The 13,944-nt window shown below is 38.6% G+C and overlaps 1 protein-coding gene across 2 annotated transcripts in view; it reads right to left on the bottom strand.

Moving 5' to 3' along the window:
* nphp4 (nephronophthisis 4) overlaps nt 1-13,944 on the bottom strand; it is a 208,992-nt gene that overhangs the window by 46,093 nt on the left and 148,955 nt on the right. For both annotated transcript variants that reach the window (XM_053625420.1, XM_053625421.1), the window contains exons 15-16: nt 9,020-9,198; nt 1,836-1,996 (exon numbers count right to left, since the gene is read on the bottom strand). In XM_053625420.1, coding sequence (XP_053481395.1) covers nt 1,836-1,996; nt 9,020-9,198 — 340 coding nt within the window. The remainder of the gene's footprint in view (nt 1-1,835; nt 1,997-9,019; nt 9,199-13,944) is intronic.

The following is a 13,944-nucleotide window of genomic DNA, read 5'->3' as shown; positions in this document are numbered from 1 at the left end:
GCAGAGTGCTCAGAGGATGTGCAGACCAGCTGGCAGATGTTCTCACTGACATCTTCAACATCTTCCTGAGCAGCACCGATGTTCCAACGTACTTCAAGGCCACCACCATTTTCCCCATGCCGAAGAAGTCTTCAGTATCCTGCCTCAATGACTACCGTCCCGTTGCACTCACACCCAGCATCATGAAGTGCTTCGAGAGGCTAACATGAGGCACATCAAGACCCTGCAGTTCGCATATTGTCCCAACCACTCACCAGATGGTGCCATCGCTACCACCCTACATCTGGCTCTCACCCACCTGGACAAAAAGGACACCTATGTTCAAATGCTGTTCATAGACTTCAGTTCAGCGTTCAACACAATCATTCCTCAGCACCTGATTGGAAAGCTGAACCTGCTGGCACCTCCCTCTGCAACTGGATTATGGACTTGCTGACTGGGAGACCTCAGTCAATCCGGATTGGGAACAGCATCTCCAGCACCACCACACTGAGCATGGGGACCCCCAAGGGCTGTGTGCTCAGTCCACTGCTGTTCACTCTGCTGACTCATGACTGTGCAGCAATGCACAGCTCCAATCACATCATCAAGTTCACTGATGACAGGACTGTGGTGGGTCTCATCTGCAAGAACGACGAGTCTGCATACAGAGAGGAGGTGTTGCTGGTTTCAGGAGAGCACAGAGCAACCACTCTCCGCTGAACATCGACGGCTCCTCCATGGAGATTGTCAAGAGCACCAAATTCCTTGGTGTTCACCTGGTAGAGAACCTCACCTGGTCCCTCAGCACTGGCTCCATAAGTAAGAAAGCCCAGAGGCCTCTCTACTTTCTGCAAAGGCATATGATATAAGCTAATCTGCTGAATACTATGTCATACTATGTTATGCTTATATTCACCACATTTTTTATTATATTGTTATTCTTTTTGCACTACCTGTTATATCTGACACTTTCACACTAGAACTGTGTACTTCACAGCACTACACTGTCACTTACTGTCCCTATTGTCCTGTTTTATTAGTTACTGTTTAGTAGTCTTGTGTTATTGCACACATTTGCATGTGCCCTTTATGTAGATTGTGTAGGTCTTATTTAGTTATGTGTCGTCTCATGTGGTTAGTGTGTTGTTTTATGTAGCACCATGGTCCTGGAGGACGTTGTTTGTTTCACTGTGTACTGTACCAGCTGTATATGGTTGAAATGACAATAAAAGCCACTTGACGTGTTGTACTATAAAAACAGTATTATATTAGAACAAACATATTAATATAAGCCTGTGTTTGTTATGTGGCATTAATCAACACCTTTTGATGAATCAGATTTAAGAATTCAGCAATGTTGTGGTATAATTATCTGTTTAACTGTCAGAAGAGTAACTGAGGTGACATTGTGTAGGTATTATAGAAATATTATATATAGAAATCCGTTTTTGTAGTTTTGTTACACCTGGTTAAGGCTTCATCAGAGGTGTTTCAGAGAGCCTGTAACATCCATGGTTTTTCAAAAAGTTCGAGGAAGTTGTCAGTACAAGTTTGTCTCATGCAGCCATATTTTATGCTAAAATAAATTTGAAACATATCACTGTTACTCTAGCCCTTAGGTCTACTCATTTGTTCAGCTCCATGCTTGATTGTAACTCACTTGTATGTCACTTTGAATAAAAGCACCTGCCAAATGAATAAATGTAAATGATGTCGGAAAAGGAGCGCTGAGTCATGCACCCTCAGAGGAAATGACAGGCCAGCTGTCGCTCACTAATGTGAACATGGTTAAAGCTGTATTAGTGTAATTCGAAACAGTGATTTAGTGTGTCTCAGGTGTGTAAATGGTGAACCTTCAGCTGAACGGCGGCAGATCCGATGAGCAGTAACGAGTCGCTGTCCCACACGTCTATGTGCAGGGTGTGCAGTGCCAGGTAGCGGAGAAACCATATACGCTCACCAGGCTTTAGGAAGGCAGGATCGACACAGTACTGCAACTGCAGCCCAGGAGGACCTGAAACACACACACACACGAAACAGCTAGATGAGAGGATATAGTGAAGAAATTAATATACATATATACAGTATCCCAGAAGATCAATACACTGATCAGTCATAACATTAAAATCACTGATAGGTGACGTGAATGACATTTATTATCTCACTACAGTGGCACCTGTCAAGAGGTGGGATATATTAGGCGGTAAGTGAACAGTTAGTTCTGGAAGTAGATGTGTTGGAAGCAGGGAAAATGGGCAAGTGTAAGGATCTGAGCAATTTAACAAGTCAAATGTGATGGCTACACAACTGGGACTGAGCATCTCCAAAATGGCAGGTCTTGTGGGGTGTTCCCAGTATGCAGTGATTAGTACCTACTAAAAGTGGTCCAAGGAAGGACGACCGGTGACAGGGTCATGGCGCCCAAGGCTCACTGACGCGAATCAGGAGAGAAGGCTAGCCCATCTGGTCCGATCACACAGAAGAGCTACTGTAGTACAAATTGCTGAAAAAGTTATTTCTGGCTATGATAGAAAGGTGTCAGAACACACAGTGCATCACAGCTTGCTGCGTAAGGTCATATGTATCTGCATGTCCCACACTAACCCCTGTCCACTGCCGAAAGCACTTACTATGGGTACACGAGTATCAGAACTGGACCATGGAGCAATGGAAGAAAGTTCTGCTGGAAAACCTTGGGTTCTGGCATTCAAGTGGATGTTACTTTGACATGTACCACCTACCTAAACATTGTTGCATACAAAGTACGCACCTTAACGGCAAAGGTAATCCTAATGGCAGTGACCTTTTTCAGCAGGATAATGCGCCCTACCACACTGCAAAAAGTGTTCAAGAATGCTTTGAGGAACATGACAAAGAGTTTAAGGTGTATTACTTGGCCTCCAAATTCCCCAAATTTCAATTCAATCAAGCATCTTGGTGCCAGTTACCACAGCACACCTTCAGAGGTCTTCTGAAGTCCATGATTCAATGGGTTAGAGCTATTTTGGTGGCACAAGTGGGAGCTACAGAATATAAGGCAGGTAGTTTTAAAGTTATAGCTGATCGTTGTATATTCTTAGAAAAATGAATGCAACTATTCTGCATGCATTATATTGTTATGTTAAATCCCTACAGCTTGCTTATGAATGTATAATGATATAGCGGACAGAGTTTAAGATTAGGGGTGTCATGGTAACTGCAACACTGTAAATGCATCGGTTATAAGGATTTATTCATTAACGCTTCCATAGTTATTTTTGTCTCTAATAACCATATCTGACTGTTCAAACAATAGCAAATATAGCATTCATTAAAAGACAATAAGCTACAATAACTGAAGAATAACACTGACTCCAAAGTCTGTCAGCTGAAACTGCAGCAATTAAAAGGGTTTTTTTTTTTTCTTCTTTTTCCCCCTGGATATTGTGGTACAGCACAGTGCGGTTATTCATTTTAATCCAGAACTATCTGTTCCTTGGTTGAATTTCTTTGTCATTTTCAAATGCATAACATCACCCATGACATTGGAAAGAGTTCTCCTAAAGTTGCACTGCAAGTGAAAATCTTAATCCTATATTCAGAGATTTACTTAATTTTCTTGTTCTATTGGCAGATAACTTTCTTCATATCAAGCATTTATTTTTAGAATGAAGAAAAAAAAATCACATGTTAAAAGAATAGGACAATTTCAAGCTTCAACTACAGTCAATATATTTATATATATTGATAACATACCACAGTTCAGTGGTGGAGTGGTGAATAAATTTTGAACAAAAAGCCATGTCTTATTTAACATGAAAATATGCATAGACACGGTCACCTGCCTATTTAAAAATAAGACACACAGTGGTGTATTGTAATGGTGTCTACTGGGGCTGCATATCAATTGGTGTTTTTCTGGGAATGTAGAGCACAACACACAGTCTACATCACCATTATAATATACTTTATGGGCCATATTCAATGACTAACATTCAAATGTTACATTAATATTTAACCTGGGAAAGTTCTTGACTTTGGGGCCAAAAAATATGAGGATAGAAAATACGGATTGTAGTAGCAGACTGAATTTTTCTTTGTTGTAACCCGCAAACATAATATCTAACAGGGGTATAGTATATCACCAATATTTTGCTTAATGAATAGTCTAATTGAACACGTGTATCACAGCAAATTTGGTTTAATTTAAGAATATGGCTTCCACCCTCAGTATTTGGCAGCTTATAAAATAGTACTTGATAGCACATTCTGGTTTTTTTCATTTTTTAATTTTTTTGCTTTTGCATGATGAACTAGAAGTACAGTGACAGAAAGTGTGAAGCTTATGCAGAGATGAAAAATGCTGCATCTGCTATTGAGAGTTAAGCTCAACTTAAGATCATGGTCAGAATTGCTTGTAACTGAGACGTGCCTTTGTTTTTGTCAAACTCTGTCCTGTGTTTGTGACACCCGCGCAACCGTCCAAGTAGTGCTTAAGTCTGTAGTTAAATCAGAGGACTGATTATCGATGTGCACAATTTCAGTATTAAATCCTCATTACATATGCATAACTCAACTCTGAATACTGTCCTGTAAACTTTTTAACAAAGTACACAAGAAGCTTGGGATTTCGCGTAACTTAACGTTTGGATTTTATGTAAATCACTGATGAGAAATATAAAAGCACGGTAAATATAATTAACAAGAAAACAGTATTATGGGTAGATCTCAAATACTCTAGTAAAAAAAAAAAAAAGAGTATTATTAAATTGTGTTATTGCTTCGTAAAATTCACTTGATAAAAAGACATCAAACAAACAGACAGAAACTTTGGGTTAATATTACTACACTATTATTCATGATCTCTGTTTTAGTAGAAACATTTATTCCGTTAAAGTGATTATCAGGACAATTTTTGTGACGATTGCCTTTGAATAGTCAGTACAGAGAAATTATAATGATTCAGAATACAGAAGAAATAAAACCTAGTCTTTCACCTCTACAATAAAATTTGGCCCATATGAACTTGGAAAAAAAAAATAATACTGAAACATTACACTACTGTGCAACGTTTGCAGACTATTCAGAATTCACAGAAGATCCATAGTGTAACCATCCAAAGGGCATTTACTGCAAACCACCATATATACATGCACTCTGGTTTCTACCATGGCTGGTTTGACTGTGTGTTTGAGATGCAGCTGTCAACACCTGAAATCAACACCTGTGTGCTGCACTTCATGCAAGTCATACTCGCATCTAAAAATGATTCAGAAGCACATTGTGTGTTCATTTTGGTGGAATGAGGAAAAATACAAAATGAAATCATGATTGTTTTCCTCATCTGTAGAGTTAAATTGTTAAGTGTGATACAGTCTTGCATTTCAGGTGGATGTCACACAGCAATAGGAGTGCTAACGACATGAATTTGTCCCCAACAATCTTTTCAGAATAAAAATGTTGCCATGAAATATATTTATGATATTGAAAAGCGATCAAAACAAGGTTAATAATAGGGGGCAGATACACCTTATAATATAAATCCTGACCTACTTTTCATACAATACAATAGTATTGATATTGCAGTGATTCAATTTGTCATTATAAATGAAATGTATTAAAATGTAATAGTCTATCTTTTCATGAAGCCTGTATTGGGATATGTCTCATATCATGGCTTTAGTGCATTGTCTCATGCGTGATGTCTATATAACCTGGTGTCAGTCAGGCACACTTAAACATGACTCACACATGACATCTGACCCATAACAGTAAATTCACTTCTGAGTAAGCACTCAAATGAGGAACAAAGAGGTCTCTGAAAGCTAGAATCAAATCCTCCAGGCCTCACGTGTAACCCGGTCTAACTCGAAAAATGGCCTCCTACACACACACACTCACATCTTTTACATTCCCCTGTCTTGACTAATCTACAGCTGAGTATTTCAACTGGCTGTGTGGGAGGAAGTTATCCTCACTGCTGCTGCCACCAATAACATGCAATCTATAGCAGGAATATGTATTTTTATAGCTTGTATCCAATCCACACAAATAGGGCAAGTGAGAGCATGGGGAACAAATGACACCCCATATGAACTCCAAAATTTTCAATTGCAGTACATTTGTAGTACTTTTTTTCCCCTCACTCTCTCTCGCTCTCCATTTTTCTCTCTCACTGTCCTCCATGTTCTTTCCCTGCTCCTGCTGCCTATCTCAGCTTCTCCATTCCCCCTCACTGTTCGCACCATTAACTCTCTCAGCAGGCAGGCAGAGGGCTGCTGGGATGACAACGCAGAGCTGCACACTGTCTCAGCAAGACACTGAGTCAGAGATGAGGACAGAGCGAGAAGAGGAGAAGTGAAGAAATGGTCAGATGTACTGTACACACGGGATTGTAAATGGACACAGAGGCTGTTGTTTAAGGGCTTCTGGTCAACAAATGTTCACAAGAGCATTTTGATAGTCAGGAAATACACCTTTTGCCAATGATTTGAGTGAGAAGAATGCCAGCGCAAGGTTATGGCTGAAAATGGTGGTTAAGAAGCGGACAATTCAGTAACCCAGGTGCCTCAGGAGGAGCAGATTTTGTGTTTAAAAAAAAAACAAAAACTAAAATTATTCATAGTTGCCCAGTAAGCAAGTAGGTTCAGTAGGCTGCCGATATAACAGTCGACAGCAATGTTCATGTGACACGTGAAGCCAGCCAATGGCATCTTTTCAAATGGCTGCTCATGCTGCGACAAAGGGAAGTGTATAAGCACTATCTGCCCTCTTCCGCATACACAAGCTGACAGATGCCAGTGATTGGCTAGTGCTGCCGTGATCGACAGGGGAGAGAGAGTATGCCACGCCTCCCACCCAGAGATGAACTTTGCTGGCTTGCCATCCAGCCACAGATCGTCGGGACACAAACTACTGTATATCAGCTTTTACTATATGTGCACCGATGACTAAGATGATTTTCAGAATCAGGAACAGGCAAGAACACGCGTTTGGCGCAAAGCCGTCATATTACTATATCACGTATCAAGAGAAACACATTGAGAGACGCTATCCAGAATTGAGTAATATCTCAAAAGTGCAATGCAAGGACAGAATATCAAAATCCCAAAGTCCGATTTTGTTTTACCAATAAAACTTACAAACTTACTGACTTTAATGACTTACTGACTTTAATATCAATGTGCTGCATTAGTAAGTTTTTCAGAAGATCCCCATCCCTGAGAACTCAAATACACCCACTACATACATGCCCATTAACAGCACAGACAATTTATCAAAATGTGGGATCTCAGTAAATCAGGGCCTGTCAGAGTATACACAGAAATACACACATTTTACTTTGAGGAGGCAGATGTGTGGCTGGCATAATAACAGCACTTGAGCTATGATGAAATACAAAGAAACCTTCTTTCTAAAATAAAGCAATACAGATATTATAGGTATTATAGGAATATTATAGGTAGGCGGAATTGATAAATATTGCTTCGGATTCTGAATGAGATCTTGAATACACATCTCGACACTGGGTGCTTGTCTGAAAATGTGAGAAATAATAGCTAGAGGATAAAACAGCATTTATATTTCTGAAAAAGAAAAGTCTGTCTGAAACACGCCTACAACAAACCAGCCATGCATACTAATGTGTTTTCTAACTGATGCCAAAAATGTCCTTGTGAAAGCAGCCTAACCACACACGCGCACACACACAGTGTATATGTTTCCTGCCTACCACTGCCCATTCATTATTGCAAAAGGCTGAAGTACCAAATACATGTGTGGCAGGTGGGCAAACACACATCATGGCTCCTAATGACTAAAAAAAGGGGGGGGAAAAAAAGGTACAGTTTTATTGCAGCCTCGTTGAGTTGTGGGTCACAGTTAGTGCTAATAAATGGCGGACACAAGAAGAGAGGCTAATGAGTGCTCCTGGCAGGAGAACAAGCCCACCGTGCCAGCTTGGGTGTCTCACTAACAACAAGAGCATCACTGAGTCATTCTGCTTTAGTTCTTTTAACACTATTCAGCAGGTCCTGTGTGTTTGAGAAGCTATCTTTAAAAATAAAAGCACAGACACATTGGCCGCTTCTCTTTACCTTAAAAAAAAATAAAATAATAATAAAAATAAATAAATAAATAAATAAATAAAAGAGTATTTCTACTGAAATATTGCTTGCGTGGGAAACCCTTGAAGTGAACTAGTGTGGGTTTCAGGTGGTTTGAGAGACCTGTGATGATATTAAGCACCAGGCAGTTGTTTTCTGATACCCAGTAACTGCCAACAGGACTGCAAAGAACTACAGTGACCATACACTCATCACCTAATGCTTCATATTCTATTCCATTAAATGAATATATAAATACACTCACTGTTCACTTTAATAGGAACACCTGTACCTCTGCTAATTTTTGCAGTTATCAAATCGGCCAATCACATGCTGTTTTTTATTTAATTAACCTTTATATTTTAGTTTTGAATTAACCAGCTGCAAAGGCTGGACTTACTAAGCAAATCAAAATCAAAATCTCAGCTAAGTCCATTTTAATTCCTGGTTGTAACACAAATTGTTCATAAATTCAACGGGGGTGAATACTTATGCAAGGCACGATATATTGATTATATATAACGACAGCTCCACCAGCACCATATGTGTTCATTTTGCTGCACAGTGCACCAGTTACCTGCCAGCTGCTCAAATCCCCATCCAATTTTGCAAAACCTGATATGTTCAGAAAGCATGCCATCTTTGTCAGAGACATAACTTCAGTTTGCTCTGTTGTTAATGTTCTCCAACATTTTTATTGTTCTAGCACAAGCCTTGAAGATTTTATATAAAACCCCAAAACAGAGTTTTTTTTTTTGTTGTTGAAGCTAAGAGCCCATAATTATCCAGTGAAGAATGTAAATTAGTATAGATTATGTTCTGGAATAAATATAACTTCTGCTATAAAATCATAACAGATTGTATGGGTAAATACACATCCTTTGCTAAGTACTGAGCAGAAAATAAGGGTTAAATAATGCCAAGCGGATGTAGCATGATGAGGTTGATCTCACCTGATCCAATGCTGCCATCCCTGTTAGTAACAGACAGAATGCAGGGGTAATCAGGCCTCGAACTGGCCTCAGATGCCACAAGCTTGAGGCGCTGTGTGGTGACAGGAGGGAAGCGGTACAGCTGAAAAGTAAAATGTACCATGCTCGGCCATTCCATATCCACACCTGCCTGATGGACCCTGGGAAACAAAGAATTCAAAGAATTCTGGGTAAGCAAATATGCCATTTAGTGCTGAATGCAAAAACAACTGAAGCCATACAAAATGATTACTTATCGTTCCACAGCTACCCAGTGGACACCTGATCATCAAACCTATATGGGAGCCTTCCCAAAACTGTTACCACAATGTTGTAAGAACATCATTGTCTAGAATGTCTTTGTATGCTGTAGATTTACAATTTCCCTTCACTGGAACTAAGAGGCCCAAACCTGTTCCAGCATGACCATGCCCCTATGCACAAAGCGAGCTCCATGAAGACATGGTGTGTTAAGATTGGTGTAGAAGAACTCGAGTGGCCTGCACAGAGCCCTGACCTCAACCCCAATGAACACCTTTGAGATGACCTGGAATGCTGACTGTGCTAAAGCCCTCCTCACCAGACATCAGTGCCCAACCTCACTAATGCTCTTGTGGCTGAATTAGCACTAATCCCCACAGCCATGCTCCAAAATCTAGTGTAAACCCTTCCCAGAAGAGTGAAGGGGGACTAAATCTGGAATGAGGTGTTCAACAAGCACATACAGTAGAGGTATGATAGTCAGGTGTCCACATACTTTTGGCCATACTATCTAGTGTACTTTATCTACTTGAAGATTTTTCTAATGTGAAAAAAGGTGTGGAGAATCAATATCTTGGGTGCCTGGGATAATCCTTCATACTTACTCAGCGGACAAGTAGGTTCAACAACCAGAAACAGAAATGAACCCATACTTCCTATTGACTTTGCAAAATAAACGTTTTCAAGCTACGCACCTCAATGATGCCACTATAGCACACTTTTCCGAATCAGAATTGCCTGCTGCACTACACACATCTACCAAAGCAGCAGAAGTATTTTTACTAAGCTGACTAATAAAGTGCAGCACAAAGCCATCATATAACTCCCCGGCTAGCACAGACTTAAATATATATAGAAAAAATAAAGATTCTAGCTAGACTGTAATAATAATTTTACTTTTGATATAAGGACTAAATATTCACCAAAGGTTCAACGTGGGTTTTTTTTTTTTTTTTTTTTTTTTTTTTGCGGCCGTAACACTATTTCCTTAGTCTACACTTAACTAGCTAACTAAATCTGTACTTACCTAGCTAACTGGCTGTAATTTAAATAACAAGTTTATATCACAGAAAGTTTCACCTATATTTTTATACTTGTTTTAATATGCTACTGTTTCGATAGTAACACCTCATTCCCAGAGACTTGTATGGCTAATGTTCCACATAATTCAAGGCTAATAACAAACAGATAAAAAAAAAAAGAAGAAGAAAAAACACCAGTTGTTCTGTAAGGAGACATTTAACAATATTTAACATTTTTGGACATGTCTCCAAACTATGGACACGGCCAGTAGGTTTTCCCCCACTGGAGTCTCCACTGGTTCTCTCTGTAACGCTTTTCTGTCTTACCAACCTTAAGGCTGGTTGAGGGAGCAACTGTTTATAATAAGTGATCACTATTGCATTATTGCAGTGTAACAATAAGAGGTTAAAAAGCACAACGTGACATTCATTAATAAATTAAAAATGGTACTTGTTAGCAAATCACTGTGGTACATGTGGAGTAAAACAATTTGGGGTGTGCTGTTATAGGAAAATAATCTACTTTGCGATGGTAACAGTAGCTCCACTTGGCATCAGGCCACAGCACACCACCCGGTCCTTGATTCATTTTCTATAGCATTTATATGCCTTGAAGTGTTTTATTCCACACTTCTTGGAAAACAAACAAAACAAAAAAAGAATATGAAACTGGAATGGTAAATGAAAGGCACAGAAGCTAAAAGTATTAATAGTCAATGGCTTCAACAGAAGCTGTGATGATTTATGTAACTGTAAGTGCAGAGGCTTTCATCACAAATAAAAATTCCATCCTTTATGGAGGTCACTAAAATTCCCACATTCCAGTGTGACATTATATTTATGATCTCATAATTCTGTCAGAATGAGTGAGTAAATTATAACGGAAGTTTAAACCGTGCGGTGCCTCAGCAATTCCTGGACACAAGATGGATTGTTTTCTTGCAAATGCACTGCTCCTTGGCCTTTAGCTGTCCCGGGAAAGAAAAATCAATATAAATACAGTTAGGTGTGATTTGTTGAAGTGTGCTTTTCCCTCCTGGATCTGTTACCCAAAACATGACTCAACATAATGAAAATTAATTATGTCCATTATGATCCAGCAGCACTTTATACAGTATAACTAATGTTCACTCAGCCTTGCGTTCTTTTCATCGCCGTATGGCCTTGCAGCCCTGAACCTTCCACCTTCCAAGACCAAATAAATATATAAATAAAAGAAGTGGGGGGAAAAAAAATAATTAATCAATGACTGCAGTGACATTTCTGAGCTGAGAGGGCTAAAGAGCATCTCTCTATTAGACAGGATAAATTAGAACAAAGAGGCAGATTAAGGAAGGATGATTGCTTTCTTTGCCTTCTGTGGGAAGATTAGCAATCTATCACTTACCATTAGATAAAGCCAAAATTGAACGAGCACACACACACACACACACACACACACACACACACACACACACACACACACACACATTTATGTGTACACACAAACGGTTTCAGAACACAGAAATTTACATATTATTCACTCCGAATGCGAGTTGACCTCTGAGCCAATCAACCAGATTGGATTCATCCATTATAACAAAATCCTTTACAACAAGCTCCTCTTATTCTTAATTATATCACAGTGACGTCGGATTCTCGAATCTGGTGTTGATTAATTTTCTATATCAGCAGATCTGACAGAAGTTCCAGCTGCAAGACAAGTCACAGGTTTATATTAACATGCTCATTATAATACATGATATAACAGCATGGTTGAATTCTTGAAACTGATTGGTCAGATTGGTTTTGTATAACCACACAGCTCAGACACTAGCTCTGGCTGTAGCATAACAGGTTAATATTTAATGAGCTCGCGCTAATGGTTATAGTTTCTATTGCAACATGGACTTGTATGGCAGAAGCTCCACAAAATATAAGACTTGTACATATATATAAAAATAAAACAAAACACACAAAAAAAAAACAAAAAAAAAAAAAAAACAGATGCGTGTAATTCTTTACTTCTCATTTCTATAGTACTATAGTATAGTTCTATAGTACTTTGCTTGTATCTTTCTCATTTGTAAGTCGCTTTGGATAAAAGCGTCTGCTAAGTGAATAAATGTAAATGTATAGTATAATAATTCATAGTGACTTGTATGGTGGACCCTCCACGTAATCTATGCATTTGTGTGAAAAAAAAAAAAAGTGCATGAAGGCCTGAGGGTATAGGAAAGCTTATTGAAATAAACCAACAATAAAAATCACTTTCAAATATAATTAGGTAATGAGAGTGTACGTGTGAAGGCGCAGGTGTCATTTTTCCCCTCACAGAATGCATGCTGCAGTACGAAAAACACTGGATTTATGTTTTAGCTTGTATAACGTCCGTTCTAGGAAATATATCCAGGAAATATAGCCACATATGATCCTGATTTATTACTCTGTGTGTGTGTGTGTGCGCGTGTGTATATATATATATATATATATATATATATATATATATATATATATATATATATATATATATATATATATATATGATCTAACCATCAAACCATTGACAATTTGTGTTGTCTATTACAGATGGCTAACAAAAGAATGAAAAAGAAGAGAAATTGTGAAAAACTCTACCCCAGGCTTATCTGTTTTCACAATGCACAGAGAAGAGCAATAAAACCAAATATTACCCTTCTTTCCTTTCACATACTGCTGAAAAAAAGGCTAAAAAGACATGATAACATAAGAGTAAAATGGGCATAAGCTCATACATCACTTTCTCATTTCTCTGATATCAGGGAAGTACTGTGCATTTGTGATATTTTAGCAGTTTTAGTAAAAAACAGAACAAACCAAAAAGTCGGTGCTGTGGGTAACAGAAACACAAACTCTGCTCATGTCCCTTTTACTGTACAAGCTGACAGGATGATGTGTTTGTTAGTAAGAGAAAGACAATCAACGGCTAAAAACAGCCTGACATGCCAGATAAGTGCTGAGAGCTTCAGATTTACACAGTGAGTGTTAGGGAATGGAAAAAGCTTGTTACACTCTCTGAAATTTGAAGCTGTGAATATTTTATTTCTCTACCAGACTCACTTGAGACTAGTCCTATTTTGGAGCATTACTTTACAAGTAAAACTTCAGCATGCCCTAGCTATAGTCTCAGCCTAAGTAATGTAATAACAATGTAATAAATAAGTAATAACACCACAATACATTATCATTGACGCATAGAATGGCAGAATATCTTTTGAAACACCAGTTCTGGCCTAAAAGTGATTCTGGTTGGCAAATGAACTGGCATCAGACTAGAGGACATAGAATTACAAAAAAAAAAGAAAAAAAGAAAAAAAAAGAAGCTGTTTTAGAGCTCTGTGTATGAGTCACCTGGTGCTATAGACACACACACACATATACACACACATATACACACACACACACACATTATATATGTGTGTGTGTGTGTGTAGGTATATATATATATATATATATATATATATATATATATATATATATATATATATATATATACACACACACACACACACACACACACACACACACACACACGTGGACAGACACAGTGGGGTCTGAGAATGCAACTCTTGAACTCGTCCAAATTTTCTCTAGAATTTGTCCGGC

This window comes from Ictalurus furcatus, chromosome 5, assembly GCF_023375685.1.
Source record: "Ictalurus furcatus strain D&B chromosome 5, Billie_1.0, whole genome shotgun sequence".
Classification (NCBI taxonomy): domain Eukaryota; kingdom Metazoa; phylum Chordata; class Actinopteri; order Siluriformes; family Ictaluridae; genus Ictalurus; species Ictalurus furcatus.
The sequence above is the reverse complement of the archived record's forward strand: the minus strand, read 5'-3'. Positions and strand labels throughout refer to the sequence as shown.